Source organism: Sprattus sprattus, assembly GCF_963457725.1.
Source record: "Sprattus sprattus genome assembly, chromosome: 8".
Lineage (NCBI taxonomy): Eukaryota > Metazoa > Chordata > Actinopteri > Clupeiformes > Clupeidae > Sprattus > Sprattus sprattus.
This window is the reverse complement of record NC_137927.1, coordinates 26968306-26987418: the sequence shown is the minus strand read 5'-3', so window position 1 is coordinate 26987418 and position 19113 is coordinate 26968306. Positions and strand designations below refer to the sequence as shown.

The window sequence follows — 19113 nt, the reverse complement described above, 5'->3', positions numbered from 1 at the left end:
TTTATTGGGCCACAGAGGTCTGCTCAGGCAAGAATGTCAGATGCCTATTTTAGCCTGCATGTTCGGCATACCTCACTTGACGATGAGCGTGATAATGTCTTATTGGCTTTTACTAGACAGCACAATACATCATCTGAGATCTGCCTCTGAGAGAAGAACCCACAGCAGTGCCTAGATTCAATTATGTGGAGACATTCATGATGGAGGGTGCGCTGAACTTTATGTGATGTCTCCCATTCCCATGTGGTGTGTACAGGTATGGTGTCAAGACTCCCCGTATCCAAGGACACTTATAGTATCTGAGAAGTTTGTCTGTTCATTTACCCTGCAGTTCTTTTCATACCTCCATTTCTCACCAAGGCAGAGTGTCTGTGAAGTACGCCCGTCTGTGTGTGTGTGTGTGTGTGTGTGTGTGTCATGAAGAGCTGTCAGGGGATGGTGCCGTTGTGAGCGTCAGACGGAGGCGGGTGTATAAATAGCCGGGCGTGAGGCGCCAGGGACCATGTTGCCATCTAATGAGCAGCACGCCCCCACCCGGCACCCCGTCACGACACCCCAACCCCCCACCCCCACCCCCAGATCAAACCCTCACCGCGCTGATGAACACGAGAGGGAGAGAGAGAGAGGCGCCGAGGACAAACCATGCTGACGGGAAACTAGAGGGTGGAGAGAGAACGAGGGAGAGACGAAAAGGAAATAAAAAGTAAACGTTAGAAGGGTAGAGAAAGCAGGCTGCAATTTGCATCGACAGTGCGTGGTAGAATCTGAGGAGACGACTGCAAGGTGAAAGCTTCCAGCTGAATATGTATGTATGTATGCACATATGGAAAAGTAAGCATGTGTGCATCACAAGCCAGGGCTTTGTTATTTCTGTAATATGTGCTTGCTGTCTCTAGAGAGAGTAGGACAAGTAATTAGCAGATTGCTTGGTGATTCCCCTGAACATGCTGACATATTATATGCTTTATGGGGAAATATGCACTTTCCTTTAGTGACGAAGATAGACTCAGACGTTCATCACGACCATAAGGAAGAGTCATAAGGCAGAGTCGGGCCACAAGCCACAATGGTGATTGCTGTCACCCCCCTCGCTGAGTCCTATATCTAGGTTGTAAAGTTTGAGCTATGGCAGCTCTTGTGAGGTGGAAGAAGCTCTTGAAGACCCAACTCTTCAGAGAACACCTCCCTTCCTAACTGGCACCTTGGCTTAACTTGCACTTCAGCAGTGACAGTCCCGCACTTCTTTTTCCTTTTCTTTCTATGTGTAATCTATTTTTGAAAAAAAAAAAGCAGTATTTATTGTTACATCAGGTTCTATTGCTCTTAGATTGATTGTTATCTCCCTTGTACGTCGCTTTGGACAAAAGCGTCTGCTAAATGACTAAATGTAAATGTAAATGTAAGACATCCATAGCATCTTCTTACCTGATGTGTCTGTACTCTGAAACTGCCTGAGAAGAACACTGAATAAATCTTACCTGCAGAAAACAAGCTGAGTCAAGAGTTTTACCGAGCTGAGGAGAAAATAGTTCTCACAGGGCCACAGAGAGACGTCACCAGGACATGTTTTTCCACCGGGCCGATCTAGCTCAAATTGACCCCATTCTACTCTCCCAAATGCTCTTGCTTTCTCAGCTAACAGGATGGGAGCTGACATTTAGCTGCTGGTTTATCCATGCATAAATACAAATTAGGTCGTTTCTAGCCCTTAATAGCGATGGCCACATGATCAGGATACACCATTTCATATTTCAAACATATTTAACCTTCACCACCCATTCACTAGGTTTGTCAATTGCCATTTTTAAAGGCTCAGGCCTCCTAACAGATTTCAAATCTGCCAGTCACATTTGCCTTGAAGACCCAGCAGCTGTGGTCCGGCTTTCCCCTCAAGTAGCGTCACCACTGGCCAGAGAAGAATCAGTCACACAGTCACAGGGAGGGGACTGGTCATCTTGGCTGAGGCTGATTTCATAATACTAAAGCCTGTGAATGGTGGTTAGCAGACCATCCTGTGGAACCCAGAATCCCATTAAATTGGGAAAAAGCTCATTACACTTTAACCACTCACAGTGACAGAGCTTAATTTCATCACTACATACCACAACCAGAGAGTCGCACAGGATTCACTAGTCCCTGTCCAATTACAGGACACTGGACGACAGATGGAATGACTCCTATTGGTGTGCTCTCTCTATCCCCCTCTCCCATCGTCTCTCTCTCTCTCTCTCTCTCTCTCTCTCTCTCTCTCTCATACACGCCTATGACGCTGTAATCTTTAAACAGCCCACAATCTCCACAGGAAGCTTTACACACACACTATGCCAATTCCTCCAACCTTGTCCTTCTCAACACATACATTCAATGTGACTTCCATCTCTCCCCTCCCCCACATCTCTCTCTCTCTCTCGCTCTCTCAGTCTCTCATCATACCTCTTGTCGGGGGGTGGTGTTTCTTGGCCCGCTGGTGCCTCTTGAAGGTCTGGAAGGTTGGCAAAGTCATCTTGTTCGGCCAATCCGATCGCCAGGGATAAAACAACCATCTTCCCTTCCCTGCCAAAGAACACACCAGAGAGAGAAAGGTACAGAAGACCATTAAAATAGCTAAATAATGAATTCATTCATTAAAATAGCTACTAATTTGACATGTTTCATGTAAACAATTGCACACACAGATAGTCCCACTCACACATATGCACACCATCCCTCCCTCCTGGGGCATTTCCCCAAGGGGTCCGTTCCTCAAAAGCCCTCTGGTGGAGTGCTTCAAGCTGCCAGGTAGGTGACTCACTCGTTCCCTGTGCTCTACCTCATGCTCCATCTCCGCAACTCATCTCCACATTGATCTCTTGGCATCGAAATGTTCTCTTTATTTCAGGCTCCACTCATAATTCTGTCCTCTCATATTCTGCCACTATTCCCCTCCTGTCAGTGGGATCTGTTTTCCTGATTCCCTTTGCTTGCCATCCTCTCATCCCTGTACACTCTCTGTACTTTTTAGGGGGAAAAAAACAGTTCTTCCTCATCCTGCTCTTAATAAAAGCTCATTCATTTCTCAGAACGTGTGTGTGTGCCAAAACAAGAGCTATGGTTATGGACATTTTTAGCTAAAGAGCTATGGATGTTTCAGCTGTTCCAGTCAATGCATGCTTTAGATCATGAAGTCAAACACTGACTGGCATTGATCTTATTGTTTGTCTTCCAACAGACCTCACTAGGCTCTTTCCAGCACTGATGAGGCAGTATTTCTTCTCTCCCTCTGTCCCTGAGATTCTTCTTGTTGTGCTCCAGGATTTGCCGGTCTGTGTTCTCATGGCCATGTTCTCAACTCATTTTCTCCTCTTAAAATAATCTCTATGCTGTCGATACTCTTAATTAGCAGCTCTCGGCATCTCTCCATCAACCCCATATCTTCTCTCTCTCTTGCTATCTCTTGCTCTACCATCCCCTACTCTGATTTACACACTGAGATGCTTTATTGGCAGATCAGCATGTAAACCAGCCAGAACAAGGTAGCACTTAAAGGCAGGGTGACACTGGGGAGGTATTACCAACGCCCACAGTGGTGGGTCGATTACACTGGCCCTAAAACAAGGGCCACTCGAGGGCCCTTACAGCACACAGGGCTGTGGCACTATAGACATTCCTTTCCATCGGTATCCAACAATGCAGTTTTGTGGTAATACTGCAACCAACCCCCGTATGTTTAATTGTTGATTCATTTGATGTTATTAGTCCCTGAAAATGTTGAAATTGTTGAGCTGAAAGAGTTTAAGGAGTTCAACATAAACATAATTAAAAAGACTGTTGCTACAAGCCATGTCTATCTTGTCTATTAACGTCGTTATGAAGTGCAGTCATGAGAATTCATTGCACTAGCGAAACATCCACTAATAATGACGTGTTACATATCATACTCACATTTATTTGAATGCAAATTTTGCATATTTAATTTGTGTTTTCCAAGCAATTAGTAGCATTCTGACGACTGTCGGGGCGGGTGAGTGTCCACCACCAGACTCGCAAAACGCTTCTCCTCAGTGTCAGTCCTCTCGATTGATTTGATTAGTCAGTCGACCAGAAGGTTACAATGACGTGACGCACTTGCTAAATGTCATGTGTATGCTCAGTGCAGAGGTCTGAGAGTTGTCGAATCGTTTTCTTGTTTTCATGTGGAGAGTTTATGGAAAATGATATGTGTACTGTGAATGTGATCCTTTTCAAAGGACAAAAGGGAGCGACAAGGCCACAAACTAAGTCAAAATCTACATGAGGATGGCTGCCCTCTCAGATAAGGGCAAAAAAGCTATTATGACGGTAATGACAGTGACAAGCTCAATTATAACCACATCACCGCTGTATTGTTGTATTAGAAGGTGTATCACCGTATGGCGTCATGCTGTTATTTTTGCAGCCCTACACCCAACACAAACACACGCACACACAGCTGCACACACACACAACACACATGGGTGGGAGAAAGAGAACTCTAGATCCAGCCTAGTTGAGAAGAAGAGTCCTTGGGTGATTTGAAAGAGAACTCTAAATACAGCCTAGTTGAGAAGAAGAGTCCTTGGGTGAGTTGAAAGAGAACTCTAAATACAGCCTAGTTGAGAAGAAGAGTCCTTGGGTATGTTGAAAGAGAACTCTAGATCCAGCCTAGTTAAGAAGAAGAGTCCTTGGGTGATTTAAAAGAGAACTCTAAATACAGCCTAGTTGAGAAGAAGAGTCCTTGGGTGATTTGAAAGAGAACTCTAGATATAGCCTAGTTGAGAAGAAGAGACCTTGGGTGATTTGAAAGAGAACTCTAAATACAGCCTAGTTGAGAAGAAGAGTCCTTGGGTATGTTGAAAGAGAACTCTAAATACAGCCTAGTTGAGAAGAAGAGACCTTGGGTGATTTGAAAGAGAACTCTAGATACAGCCTAGTTAAGAAGAAGAGTCCTTGGGTATGTTGAAAGAGAACTCTAAATACAGCCTAGTTGAGAAGAAGAGTCCTTGGGTGAGTTGAAAGAGAACTCTAAATACAGCCTAGTTGAGAAGAAGAGTCCTTGGGTGAGTTGAAAGAGAACTAGATCCAGCCCAAGGCTTCTTCCCCTGTAACAGGGTTGTTCACTGGAACCACAAAGGCCGGGAGGCCTTGTAGAGCGAGGGTGACAGTGTGTGTGTGTGTGTGTATGTGTATGTTTGTGTGTGTGGGGGGGGGACTGGAGGGACAGCAGATTGGATTTAGAGGTACCTGGCAAAGTAAGGTGAAGAGGAGGAGAAGGAGGAGAATGTCCTACTTCACCCACCACTCATCCGTGCACGTATTCTGTTCTCTTATTTTTCCTTCATAAGCAATATGAACTACAATAAAAGAAAATATCCGTGCAGGCCACTGACACTTCTCATGCTGGAGGAGATGTATTTTAACGGCTATTTAAAGGCGCTTTCATCCCAGCACAATACCGTCTAACCTCTGCTTAAGTGACAGCGACGCGTAATAGCATCAACGGGAGTGTATGAGCGCCGATTCGGCATGCAGATCACGGACAGGAGGCAGAAGGGCCACAGCACCGCTGCTTTCTTCCTTCACATCTCCAGCATTATTGAAATGTTGACAATGGCGCACGTCTTTTGGAGCAGTTTCGTTTATTTCTTTTCCCCTCACGCTCTTCCCCCGTCTCCTGCAGGCATCTTGGGGTTCACTCGGCCCCTTCACTGGAGCCCCTCCACCCTCCTTGCGGTGCCTCTTCCCCCGTGACAGTGACAGTCCATCCTGTGGGTAATGATGCTGAGGACAGGAGATCAATGCCGTATGGAGTTAACCTGCTAACATCCTCTACATACCGCTGCTTAGCCTCTGTGCCCCCGCCTTCATGGGGCAGAATACCCCACGCAAGGAGCTGATAAACACACGCGGCTGTGGATGTGTGATTGTGTGTGTGTGTGTGATTGTGTGTCTGTGAGTGTGTGTGTGCCTTTGTGTGTGTGTGTGTGTGTTTGCTACTATGCTTCCCACAGGCTGCCATTCATATGATGCAGCGCACAGCTATAGCCATTTACCACCAACACATTAAATGATGCACTCCAATAAAAAACACTTTCTAGAGTGTGCTGTGATCTGGCTCTCAGTTTTGCAATATAATAGCGCCACTCAATCCAATTACACGTTTGACTAACCCAATCCATACATTACCATATATATTTACCGCTACTTTTTTCAATCTACTTTGCAGTCCCATTTTCATAGCTGCAACTGCTATAGCTGTTACCTTCCCTATTGCTTACACTTAACGTCTGCCACCATTTTGTCAGGTTTGCTTCTACTTTTGTTGATTGATTTACCGAGGTCATTGGTTATTGGATTTGTCTTTTGCGGTGACGAAGCAGCAATGTCACTGGGGTCAGGGCTGGGAGAGCCTCGTCGCCGAGCGTATCCGTGCGCTGGCCCTCCTGTCATGACACTGTGGAGTAAATCCATTAGCGTGATAAATCAGCGCCTTCCTATGTGATCCCTGCCATGTCAGAGGGTCATAGGCTCACCTCAGAAGCACACCTCACTCCCCATCTAAGTGGCTGGGCTGGGTACAGGTGCCGTTACCATAGGAACAAGTCATAGTACTGAGTTATTATGGGATAAATGTTACTGGTGTTTATTAGTGCTGCCAAAATGAACACGCTTTTTATCTATCTATAGCTGTTTATTTGAAATATTGAATGCGTTAAAAAAAATGAACACAGTTGACTGGGTTTGGTTATTCTTTCTTTTAGTGCGTATGGAATGGTTCAAATACTTGAGGACATCAAACACACACCTGACACAGAGCTCAGCTGAATTCACAAGCTTGTTTATGGAGCACTTCAACTTACAACTAACCCAACGAGGTGCATACCACATTCTACCAACTGACCGCTTCACCTAGTGGCTGACAAAGCATCTCCCTCCCTAAAAGTCTTTCTCTCTTCTTCTCTGCCTCTCTGCAGCTTCATCTCAATCCCTGTTTCAAAATAAAAGTCCCTTCACACTTGCTATACATATAACAAATATGCCTTTCAAGCTGCCGGTCCATTTTGATGGCCTTTGTGGTTTTATCATAAATCTGTAGTTCACAGAAGAGAATCTGTGTTGATTCTACATTTATTCCGTAATTTTACATTTAAAGATCATTATCATATCATAAATAGCATCAATATTGTTACAAGCCTCAGTCTTAAGAAGAAAAAAAGCAATGAATCGTGTTTAATCGCAGGAAATTGTGTGATTAATTTGTTCTTTTTTTATCGATTGACACCACTAGTATTTATATTCACAGATGCTTGAGCATGAATGCCCATGCGTGAACACACACACACACACACACACACACTCACACACACACACACACACACACACACAGACTAATCCTCCTCCCTGGGCCTTTTCCTACCCTGGTGTGGGCAGGTGTCAGTGGTACACACACACACTGAACCCAGACAGATGGACACACAGAGCGGGACAGAAGGGCACAGGCAGGCTGAGAGCATAACCAGGCATGTTAAATATGAGACTGAGCTGAAGCGGCTAATACCACCGCAGCTAAAAGATAGAGACAGAGAACTTAATGAATGGTGTAAATGAGACATTGCAGAGACAACAATCATGAGCACACGCTAATTATTTAATTAAGCAAATTGCTGCCTAAGAGTATAACAACCAGCAGAGCTCACATTCATAACCATTAGCAGGAGAGTGTTTGGGAGAAATAGAGAGAGAAATGGAATGACACCAGAGATCACACAACTGGTAGAGATGTACAAAAGACAATAAAGTGAAAGTGAAAGTGACTCTATGGCAGAGGTGGAGTAGGCACACTCACTCTGAATTCCACCTCTGCATTTGACCCATCTAGGGTAGTGACACACACAGCACCCAGTGAACACATACAGTGAAGTGAAGTTACACTATCCCGGAGCAGTGAGCAACAAAAGTAACAACAATAAACAGGAACAACAAAAGTAACAACAATAACAGGAACAACAAAAGTAACGACAAAAACAGGAACAACAAAAGTAACGACAAAAACAGGAAGAACAAAAGTAACGACAAAAACAGGAAGAACAAAAGTAACGACAAAAACAGGAAGAACAAAAGTAACAACAATAAACAGGAACAACAAAAACAGGAAGAACAAAAGTACTTACAGGAAGGACTTGACGTCCAGGCCTCTGCGGCGGATCTGCACCATCACGTGGTCCACACTGCCCGGGTTGGAGCGAGACCTCCCTCCTCCTCCGCCCCCCCTGTATCGTGAGGCCCCTGCTCCAGCCGGACTACCACGAACCCCCCGCGGACCTCCCCGGTGCCCCCCGCCGCCCGGCCCCGTGTGCAGCTGGCCCAGGCTCTGTGATGTGGCCGGGGGGTCGTTGGGGCCCGGCGGAGGCTGGTGGGTTAGGGGCTGCTGGAGGCTCTGCTGCCTCACCAGGGGCCGTGGGCGGGCGGCCGAGTTAGGGATGTGCTCCAGGGTGGAGGCAGAGGACAGGGAGGGGTCCCCAAAGCTGCCCAGATGGAGGAGAGAGGAGTGGAGAAGCAAGCAGGTGATGGGGGGGAAGGGGGGAGACGTGCAGAGGGAGTGATCAACGCGGTGAAGGGTGAGGATGGCGGAGGAGAGAGCAGGGAGATGAGGAGAACAGGAAGGAGGCGAGATGGTGGACAGAGAAATGCAAGGCAGTGGTGGTGGTGGCAGGGGAGGGGGGGGGGGGGGGGGGCGGTGTGATCAAAATGGAAGAAGAGAGGAGGATGTAAAAAAGTGAGAGAATGACACAAGTATTCAGGTAGGGAGAAATGAGTGATACGTGGAGGAAAAAGAGCGATACTCGGAGAAGACAAACGTGTGCACATAGTGTAGAACAAGGAGGGTAAGAATGGGGAGAACAAAGACCAGTCAGAGACATCCATTATGGAGGAGAGATTCAGGGGGATGACGTGAAGGAGGAAGAGAGAAACAGAGCAAAGTCAGGCAGATGCACCAGAAACACAAGGACTGTCAGTGGAAGCCTTTACTGAATGTCCCTCATGAATCTTGGTTGGATTCTGAGTCTTCCTACTCTACACTTAAACCAACCAGACCCCATACATTTCTTTTCATCTAAACATCATCACAGCTTATGCATAAATACATTTGCATGCATGACTGTATGAGCTATAGTTGTAGTTTTCCCTCAAAAACACTCACTAATGGTCTGCCCTAGAAATCTTTTCATTACACTTACCCATGCAACATTCCCTTTAGACATCCCTACATGTTTCTCTCTTTCATCTAGTTCTCCCTGTCTTCCTATCCCCTTTGTATGGCTCTCTTTCTCGGTTTGATAGCTTCAGGTTCTGCCTTTTTATTTTGCCTTTACTTGTCGGTTCTGTTAACTGTAGACCTGAGCCCAAGTCGTCAGTCGGGTGCCGGCGTCTGACTGGAGGATTTACTGTGCTTGGACTGGGCTGAACACACTCTTTGCTTTGCCCTGCCGTTGTACATCTTGTTGAGTGCTCAGGGGAGGTGACTTAGACGAGGCCATTTGTGGACGGAGGACTGGATTAATGCCAGTAATAATTCTTACTCCGCTCTCTCAACTCGCCCTCCCCTCCACACAGACACACACGCACGCACACACACGCACACACACACACACACACACACACACACACACACACACACACACACTTTTTTCCCCATGCACACGCTGTGTGAGGCTGGTGGTGCTGATGAATCTGCGACAGATGCACATGACCGTATAAGATGCATAACTCAGCTTTGTTATGGTTAGTGGGTAGGAGAGTTAGAATGACACTGGCGGTGTGACTGGCAAAATGTAATTATTTCCGAATGGGCCACGCAGGCAAACAGTGAGCCAGTGAGACTGTAGCACTCGATGAGCTGGCGTGTTTTGGTTTGTTGCTGTGTTGCTCCAGAGCAATCTCACCAAAAGTATACACACACATCTCCAATATTCAGACAAGTGTTTGCAGATTTGCACAAAATGCAGACAGCAACCTCTGGTTTTAACGCTTAATCTCTCAATCCACTGCATTTTTGATGGTGTTGCAGCTTGTGTTTATCCACACATAAATGGCCGTCTCTCCTTTTCTAACAGATTAGCTGCTCCACATTTTACTGGTCTTGAATGGGAAGGAGAAAAAGAAAAGGTCCAAAGAGAATAAACTACAACATAAAGACAGCAGGGTGCATTGAAAAGCAGACAATAAATGAAAAGTGTGATGAAGGAAGGACATGGCAGGGGTGATGAGGCGAATTAAGAAATGAAGGAGACAAGGACAGAGAAGGAGACAGAGATAAACCACTTTCAGCACGTGGAGATATAATTAAGCTGTCTGAGCCACCTGTGAGGCGAGTTTGGCAATGACTTTCCTTATGAATATTAGCACTGAGCTCTGACTGACAGGCTTCGCCGTGTAGTCTGTGAAGGACTTTCAAAACAGGGCAAACACGAGAGAAAGTTGAAGAACTTTCGAGCTTCTTTTCCATGGCCAAAAACTTCTGGTCTGATCAATGTCTCTTCGATATTCAGACTTTTAAATATTTCATTCTTATAGCTTAAGTTTTTCAGCTCACCTCGCTGGTTTTCAAACAGAAAAAAAAACCGATTTACCAATTCACCAGCATGACTGAACGCTCACCTTGAGAGCAAATATTTTCATGAGGAGGCGATGAAGGCCTCATTACGACCCACGGCTAAACTCAGGATTCATGAGGGGCTCTGCACACCCCCCCCATGCTCCTATCTTGTAATTAAAGGACCTTGGGAGCTCAGTATGTAAGGCAAAGCAGCCCAAATGAGAGGAGTGAGAGGGGGGACTGGCTTCAACTGCACACAGGAATGTGTGAAAATCCTGGGAAGAGTGAGGCACTCCGAACTATCCCAAAATAGAAAACCAATTATAGATGTAGGATGTGTGTGGATGTGGACTGAAAAGACACATGAGAGTGGAAAGTGCTCGTGGGGTGAAGGAGAAATGATAACAGCAGTGTGTCTGATGTGTTCAAACCGGTTTTTTTCATAGAACCAGAAAAAAAAAAGCTGTGCATAGAAAACATTTGAAACCCAGAATTAAAAGAAATCATACAGAAATGCTACATTTCAGGTGTCTCAGGTTAATGTCTCAAACACATATTTGGCTTATGGAATGATCTAAACTACTTTTGCTTTGATGTGTCTGGATGCGACAATCCCAGGCAGAGAGGCGAGGTGTATAACTCCCCTTTCCTTATCTATGACTGCTTTACAAAACATCTCCATTCCTCTCTCTGAGGAGCCCTGAGTAAGAGTCTGCTCACTCCCAACTGGTTTGGATCTGTGTTGGGTGTCTCTCCATGCAACCTCGGCTAGTGTGTCCTGCCACTCACTTGCTGGACCTCAGGCCTCCGGATTGCAGGTGGCTCTGGACCGTCTGCCATTTGCCGGCCTTGCTGCCCCCTGCCACCATGCTCTTTAGGCTGTCACTGCGATTGGGCCCCCTCCCCGACCCTCCCCCGCCCGCCTCCCCTTTCTCCACTGTCCCACTGCGAGAAGACAGTCAGAGAGAAGGAGACAGAGAGAGAGAGAGAGAGAGAGAGAAGAAGAAGAGACAGAGAGAGAGAAGGCAAAAGGGAGAGAGAGGGAGGGCCAAAAGGGAGAGAGAGGGAGGAAGAAAGAGCACGAGGAGGAGGACAGCGACAGAATAATTAGTGTTGTTTGTGAGCCCGCCACACACACGTGGAACTTTCACAGAAAAAGCAGCAGAGAGGTAGCAGAGGGGGTGGTGGGACCTCTTTCAGTCCTGTCACAGCACTTTAGTTCTAGAGTACACAGCTGCAGAAGCCGAGAGGATCCAGCGGGTCAAGGGGATGTCGGTGCTGGGTTAGCTGGGAGGGAGAGTGCCACATTCGCTGCCTACCAGCGTGTGCCGGGAAAAAGAAAGAACTAAGTGGTGCAGTTGAGCTGTGGGTGCCTGCATGACTGGCCTTTTTAGTGCCATACCTAAGAACAAACGCACTTTGTGAAGCCTTTGAGTGCAGGTCATACAACAAAAAATGTCCTTACAAATGATTGCGCCTCACATGGAACCAACCATGGCAACCGCAAGCAGTTCCGATTCAGTACTTCAGTCTTTTTCCTTACAGGTTAATGAGACTGGGCAGATTGTGCCACAAGTCTGCTATGTGCTGGCTTCTTTTCAAACTGCCCTTGTAGTCATCCCTCTCCCACGTAACCCAGCCCCCAACCCAGACTCAGCTCTACGCCTGGGCAATACTGAGACAGTTCTGGGTACTGACGACAGGAGACAGGAGGAGCACAACCAACGCCAACACACAGAGCACAGTCACCCAGAGAAGAAAGCAGCATATCTTTATAAAGCAGTATTCTTCCATAAAATAGTGAAGGAAATGTCTTAATTGAACTCATTCCGCTATACAGTTTAACACGCCCTAAAGCAGCCAAAGAAATCTAGGCGTTCACATTTTCTGATGAACTGTGTAAGCTTTACTTCAACAACTATTTTCAGTATTAGGAATCTGTGGATACACTAAGAGTCAAACAGCTACGTAAGCTTTTTTTTTTTTTAAACTAAATCATATTCTTTAGACTTTCCCTTCAAGGTTTCATTCCCAGTAGACACCGAAATGTTGCACCTCATTCTCTCATGAGGTCTTAATGGTTAAAATGTTAAAACATAACCTTTGGAGAATAACCCCCAAAACTTGAGGTGATTAATCAAATTAAATAAATCAAATTGATCAAAAAAAACACTTGTTGGTCCAAAAAAATTAATAATCTGTAGCTGCAAATCTCACATGTCAGAATTTTGCATTTCACTGAATTCCATAATAATATGTACGATAAGTACATAATCATGAACTCACTCAGTCATTTAATTGCATTTGTGTTCAAAGAAACTTACAGCCAGTAACAAGTGAAAGTGATGCATGACGAAAGGCAGACACAAAACAACACCACAGGTCAAAACTACCACACAGCCAAATTAAAAAAAGCACCACAAGAACACAATAACCACTTTCAACGGTCAACCCTCTAGAATCCAGAAAGGGGGAAAATATGACTAAGAAAGCTAGGTTTGTATGTTAATGGCAATGTTAGGGAGCCTTAGAGATTACATTAGCATGGGTGGACATGCTGGGGTGGGGACTCTTGAGTGACTCTTTCACTTTTTTCACTTTTTCACTTTCACTTTCACTTTCACTTTCACTTTCACTTTCACTTTTCACTGAGGGTTGTCCGTCTCCATGGTTTGAGCCCATGGGCTGGCAGTGATAGGCTGAGGGTTAGGGGGTTAGTGAGCTGGCAGGGCTGTAGAGAACAGGGGCTTCCGTTTTAAAAAAGACCGAATACTTGTTTAAGTGTGTCAAGTGAGAGAGGAAGTTAGAGTGGGGGTGGGGTGGGGTGGGGGAGGGGGGGAACGAGTAGAGATGTGGAGTATGTCTCAGGCATTGGCAATCAACACCGTTTCGCTGATCCATGTAGTTGCTTGGCTGTGTGTGTGGGCTGCGATGTTGCTATGGAAGAGTGAGTGTGCGGGCCGATGGCATGTGGCGTAGAGAGAGAGAGAGAGAGAGAAAAGTGGGCTGATACAGTCGCGTATCGCATGCCAGACTTCTGCATCTATTACTGTCTCCATTCAATTAGCGGCTGATTTATCCTGGGAGCGCTGTGAGAGACTACTCTCTTTCCAGATAATGACTTCAATTAAGCAATTAAAACGTGAGGCGGTGCATGACTTGGCTCACCCCACCAACCTCCTTTGGACTTGCGTTACGTCCCTGAGGAGGGGCGAGGTGGGGGGGCCGGGGGGGCACACAGAGATGCCGTGGCTTACCCCTAAACACCCCTCGCTGCTACAGCCGTGGGCCATGTGTCTGTGCCCTGACTGCTGATAAGTCGGCACGGCTCGGAAATAAAGCCGGCATTGATCAGGCAGGAGAGCGGCAGTAACAGTACGCTTGTGTGCTGCGCGTGTGTGAGTGTTTGCTGGGAGGACTGTTTAAATTGACCATCACTGTGTGTGCCCTGGACGGAGAGTCACTCCTCGGAGAAATAATGAGCAAATAATGACTCCATTTTGTTGGCCAGGAACGACCAGCGGACACACTTTATGACCACCACTGCGGGCTGACTAGGGGAATACATAATAGGATGGCATGTACAAGCCTATGAGGTTTTCGGTGTGTGTGTGTGTTTGTGTGTTTGTGTATTTGTGAGCGAGTGGTGTGACTGTGAATTGTTTTATGTGTTCTGTTTCTTGCCGGTGAGAGGGAGAGGGGAAGGCAGGGTAGAGGGGGCAGAGGTTAAAGGTCAGTGAGAGGAGTTGTCTATTTTGTTTTGGGGGGGTGGGGTGGGGGGGTGTTTGTTCCTCACACAGCTGAAATGCAGAGGGGTCGCCCCCCAGCCCCTTCGTTACAGCCCTGCACAGAGAGAAGGGGTCCCTTACCAGCCGCGACCGAGACTCACTTGGGCGTGAGGCGAGGGTCTCCGTAGGGGGCATAGGGGGACATGTTTAGGAGGAACTCCTTGGGCGGGTAAGAGCTCCACCGCTGCTGCACAGTGCTGCTGTCATTGTTATTCCAAAAGTCCCTGTCTAGATCGCTGTGGCCAGAGAGAGAGACAGGTCAGAGCAGCACAGCCAATGATACTGGGGCACAGGGTCAAGGGTCAAGGGGGGGTCTCAGGGTGAGAGAGAGAGAGAGAGAGAGAGAGAGAGAGAGAGAGGGATAGAGAGAGAGAGAGAGAGAGAGGGAGAGAGAGAGAGAGGGATAGAGAGAGAGAGAGAGAGAGAGAGGGAGAGAGAGAGAGGGATAGAGAGAGAGAGAGAGAGAGAGAGAGGGAGAGAGAGAGGGATAGAGAGAGAGAGAGAGAGGGAGAGAGAGAGAGAGGGATAGAGAGAGAGAGAGAGAGAGAGAGGGATAGAGAGAGAGAGAGAGAGAGAGGGATAGAGAGAGAGAGAGAGGGATAGAGAGGGACAGTCATCGAGGAAACACAGAGACAGATATAAAGAAAGATAGAGAAGAGAAGAGAAGAGGGAGATGGTCACACTGGAGCAGGCCAGGCCAAAGAGCCGCATTGCGAGACAAGCTGCTGAGAACACAGTGGCATAGATGGGTCAGCACTGGGGGGAAAGGGTTACTGATAAGAGAGATTGAGGATAAAACAAGCATTTGAGGAAATATATTGTAGGTGGCTGCAGCAGTTGGCGAGAGCAAGAGCTGTACTCTGTCGTTGATAACAAAGACCTTGGATAAAAAGCACAGTGTCTCGGAGAGAGAGAGGCTGGGCTGTGGAGGAAAAGGGAGAGGTATCAGAGATAGCACACATGCAGTATGACATAATCTACAGAGGAAATGAAACACTCTCTTAGACTGGGGCTTGCTAAAAGAGACAGCTCTTACATTCCATTCTACTTTTCCTTAAAGATAAACAGGTTGAATCGGTAACGGAACACTCCAAACTCATTTGTGTAATTCCCCTCCCGAGGGTGTCCAACAGAATCACTTTACTCATCATAGACATTCAACATCAGAGGCAAACACCTGCAAGGTTGTTACTATGAATACACACACAGAGCAAACACGAGCAGAATGCAGAGAGTGTGTAAACATGAGAAGAGGAAACAGCGGAGATACGTATTCCACTGATCGAGTCTTTTTTTGATCAACAAACAGATTAGAGATAGAAGGACAGACAGACACAAAGAGACAAGCAGAAAAACAAACAATTTGTTTACGGCCCTTATTAGCCATAAACTTTATATATAATAACTTACAACTACAACTGCATTATAAGTCAATGATACAGTATACATGATTAAGACAATCCATTGAGTATAATATCCGCGTAAATCTGACTATTTAGTGTTGCTGTTCAGTCCTTCCCAGCCCACCTGTAAATGCTATTCAACCTAGAACTTGATTCAATGACAAGAAATACTGCGGCAGGCTTGTTAGAATGAAGCAGAACCGAAGGTATCTCTACACATGAAATGCAAGCGTTCACTAATCCTGTATAATGTCGGCATCTAAGCTTGTGGGAAGATGATTGACAACCATGACTAGAATCTGCTTAGTTGCACATCCAAAGATCTTCAATTTCATCTTTCAATGTGACGTGAATGAGCTTCCTTTAATGCAGCGGTTGAGCTCTGCAGGGTGGGTATATGTGAGCGTGGTCTGGGGTGAGCAGTGGTGTAGTCCAGGGTATACGCAGGTATACGGAGTATACCCACTTATTTTTCAGTCAGCATTGAGTATACCCACTTCTCAAAACAGGGCTTTTATCCTGTGCTGTATGGGCTGCTTAAAAAAATTAAGAGTATACCCACTTCTCCAGGGACCACTACACCACTGGGGGTGAGTGAGGAATGAGGTGAGGGGGTTTGAAAGCCCCTGCACATCTCCCCGGGGCACTGCGTGAGGGCATGACGTGCGCGTGGCAGCGGTTGACCAGGTGCAGTTTTGCTCCCCTGCCCCCGTCTTGTTTGCCGTGCTCGTGAGAACACCCCCCGGTCCCCTGCCTGGCGCTCGGCAACAAACACAAGCAGGGCACAAACACAAGCGGGGCCCATTATCTCCCACAGATTGTCTCCTTGAGTGCTCCTGCCACGCACGGCTCATAAAAATGCGTCTGCCTGCTTCCAGCTTAATGATCGTTTGTACACAACGATTATGCGAAGTCAAAGAGTCTCGGGGGCGTGTGAGGGGGAGGCTTCCGGGAGGTAGTGGCACACTGCCGTGGGAGAGTGGATCACCTTTTTGGTGATTAGCCAACTGGACGCTAAAGTGGAAGGAACAATAATGTCCGTCTTGTGCCTGATGCGCTCATCTCATTTGATTGGAACCTGATTAACATTCAGGGTGCACAGCGGCAGACTTTAAGCTAAGTGATGCTCAGGCTCCTCGCATCTATGATTAAAATGAAGTCAGTTGCACAACCCACCCAAAACAGGCAGAGACTGCACAGATAATTGGCACTCTTAGCACCTTTTCAGACTCACCTATGCTCTCCCAATGGGCTTTTTTTCACAACTTTCTACAGGTCTGCTTGACAAAGACCACGAGACTGGGGCTAGTCTGTAAAGACAGCGGCAGACTTTATAGATGTATAGCCTTAAAGGGTGGGAAGGACTGGACAATTATCGGCCACTAACTCTACCTCCCTTTGTCCCAACCCAAGAAAGCCGGGTCACCTACTTCAGGCCTTTGTTCTCCCCTCGGCCTCGGGAAGAGTCGGGGGTGCCTGCTGCCTCGACTCCAGGCTTGTTCCTCTTCCCCTGGAAAAACACACAGATACACACGCAAGACAGGTCATCAGAGGAATGGGAAGAGGGGAGAAGTGGAGGACAAGAGAGGAAGGAGAGCAGAGAGAGAAGAGAAGGGGGTGAGTGCAGAAGGAAGATACTTCCGACTCCAAGCATGAGAGAAGAACCTTTAGCTCCAGCTGCCCTCTGCTCAATCTTTCTTTCTGAGGATGTGAACCACACTGGGAGAGCGGCCAATTATGTGCAGTCAATAGGTATGTCCCCAGGGTACGCCAAGAATATAAAGTGCACTCTTACTTTGGCTATAATAGATCAATTGTTGTTATTTCAGTTTGTGTGCTCCATCTGCCTCTGTTTGCTTAGCTGCCACAATCAAGAGGGGCCACCTTAACGGGCAATAACATAACATTCTGTTCGTCCATCATGGCAGCTCCCTGCCCTGTTTCCATTTAGGAATATTGAAATCATTTTCTGGCAAAGGATTTATTATTCATTTCTGAATCCATCACCTGCCAAAACAGTGTACATGATTTTAAATGACAGACAGGGAAGCAGTGCTTTGGAAAAGGCTGGCAGCTTCCAGCTCCTAGATGTGATTCGATGGAATCCAGTGTTGGGAATGCATGCAACAACGTAACATAGGACTACTTAGAATACAAAATAGGAGGAACTGTATTCAGATACAGTTATAAAGATATAAATTGGTGGTAATCACAATACAGTTACATTTATCACTTAAAGGGATTACTTCTTTAATCATCATGTGTAGGCTATTCACTCTCTCTCAAATTCAAATATTACCACAAGCCAGCCTTTCCCATTAGCCAGCGTTTCCCAAATTGCCGCCGATCTGCTATGAGGAAACTGCTGGTTTGCAGAGTCCTGCCGTTGCCACAGTCGGGGCTCTTTGCTTCTGTCGCTCACCAAGGCCTCACATCCGTAACTTAACTTCTTGCTTCATAACACTTTATTCCTTCTACCTGACTTATTGTTCAGGCATGGAATGTCCAAAGCAAGCAGGCCCAGGTGCCTTTTAAAGGACACAGCCAGTAACTGACGCTGCAGACATAAATGAAGAACCAGAGCAAACTAACATTGCCCGTTTACTTATAATTACGACCCGTCTTACGTTAAATCTCATTTTATTTCCAGTGATAGCTTCCTTCACACACACACACACACACACACACTGTGCTGGTTGCGGATTGTCGTTTGAAGTGATGAAGAGGTACTGTTGCAGAAAGCAGCATCCCACTTCGAACAGCCTGAAAAATCTGCCCTGTGATTCTCCTGACAGCACCATTACAGATCTGTTAAAGTGGCTGCAGATGGAGGGACACTCATCAGTGCACACCGCAGACAGGAACCTGCACTCTGACGGGTGTTTCCACCGATCCCCCGGCACATTTACACTTCCTAACGTTGCCAGAAAATGGTCGCCAATTCACTGCAGTGGTGGACTCGGTTCCAAAGGAGGACCATGGGATGACTTATAATAGTGATGGGGAAATGTATCATAGAACATGTGGATGAGGGTGTTTTTATGTCCTTCATTGGTGTTACATGAGTGCCTCCCATCCTACCATATTGGTATTCGCTGCCAACATCCTCTGACACCGCAGGGCCATTCACTCCACAGGATTATTTACACAATATGACCCCTACAATCAGCACCAGACCTCTACAATGTAAACACATACACACAGACAACACAAACATGCACACACACAGACACAGACACAGACACAGCCACACACACACACACACACACACACACACACACACACACACACACACACAGACACACACACACACAGACAACACAAACATGCA

The 19113-nt window shown here is 46.6% G+C and overlaps 1 protein-coding gene across 1 annotated transcript in view; it reads right to left on the bottom strand.

Annotated features, from left to right (window-relative positions):
- syt7b (synaptotagmin VIIb) overlaps window positions 1-19113 on the bottom strand; it is a gene marked incomplete at both ends in the record, with an annotated part of 85484 nt that overhangs the window by 21435 nt on the left and 44936 nt on the right. Inside the window, 4 exons of the mRNA XM_080843204.1 lie at window positions 2434-2553; window positions 8166-8519; window positions 14481-14615; window positions 17213-17292. Of these exons, the coding sequence (XP_080699330.1) occupies window positions 2434-2553; window positions 8166-8519; window positions 14481-14615; window positions 17213-17292 (689 nt within the window). The remainder of the gene's footprint in view (window positions 1-2433; window positions 2554-8165; window positions 8520-14480; window positions 14616-17212; window positions 17293-19113) is intronic.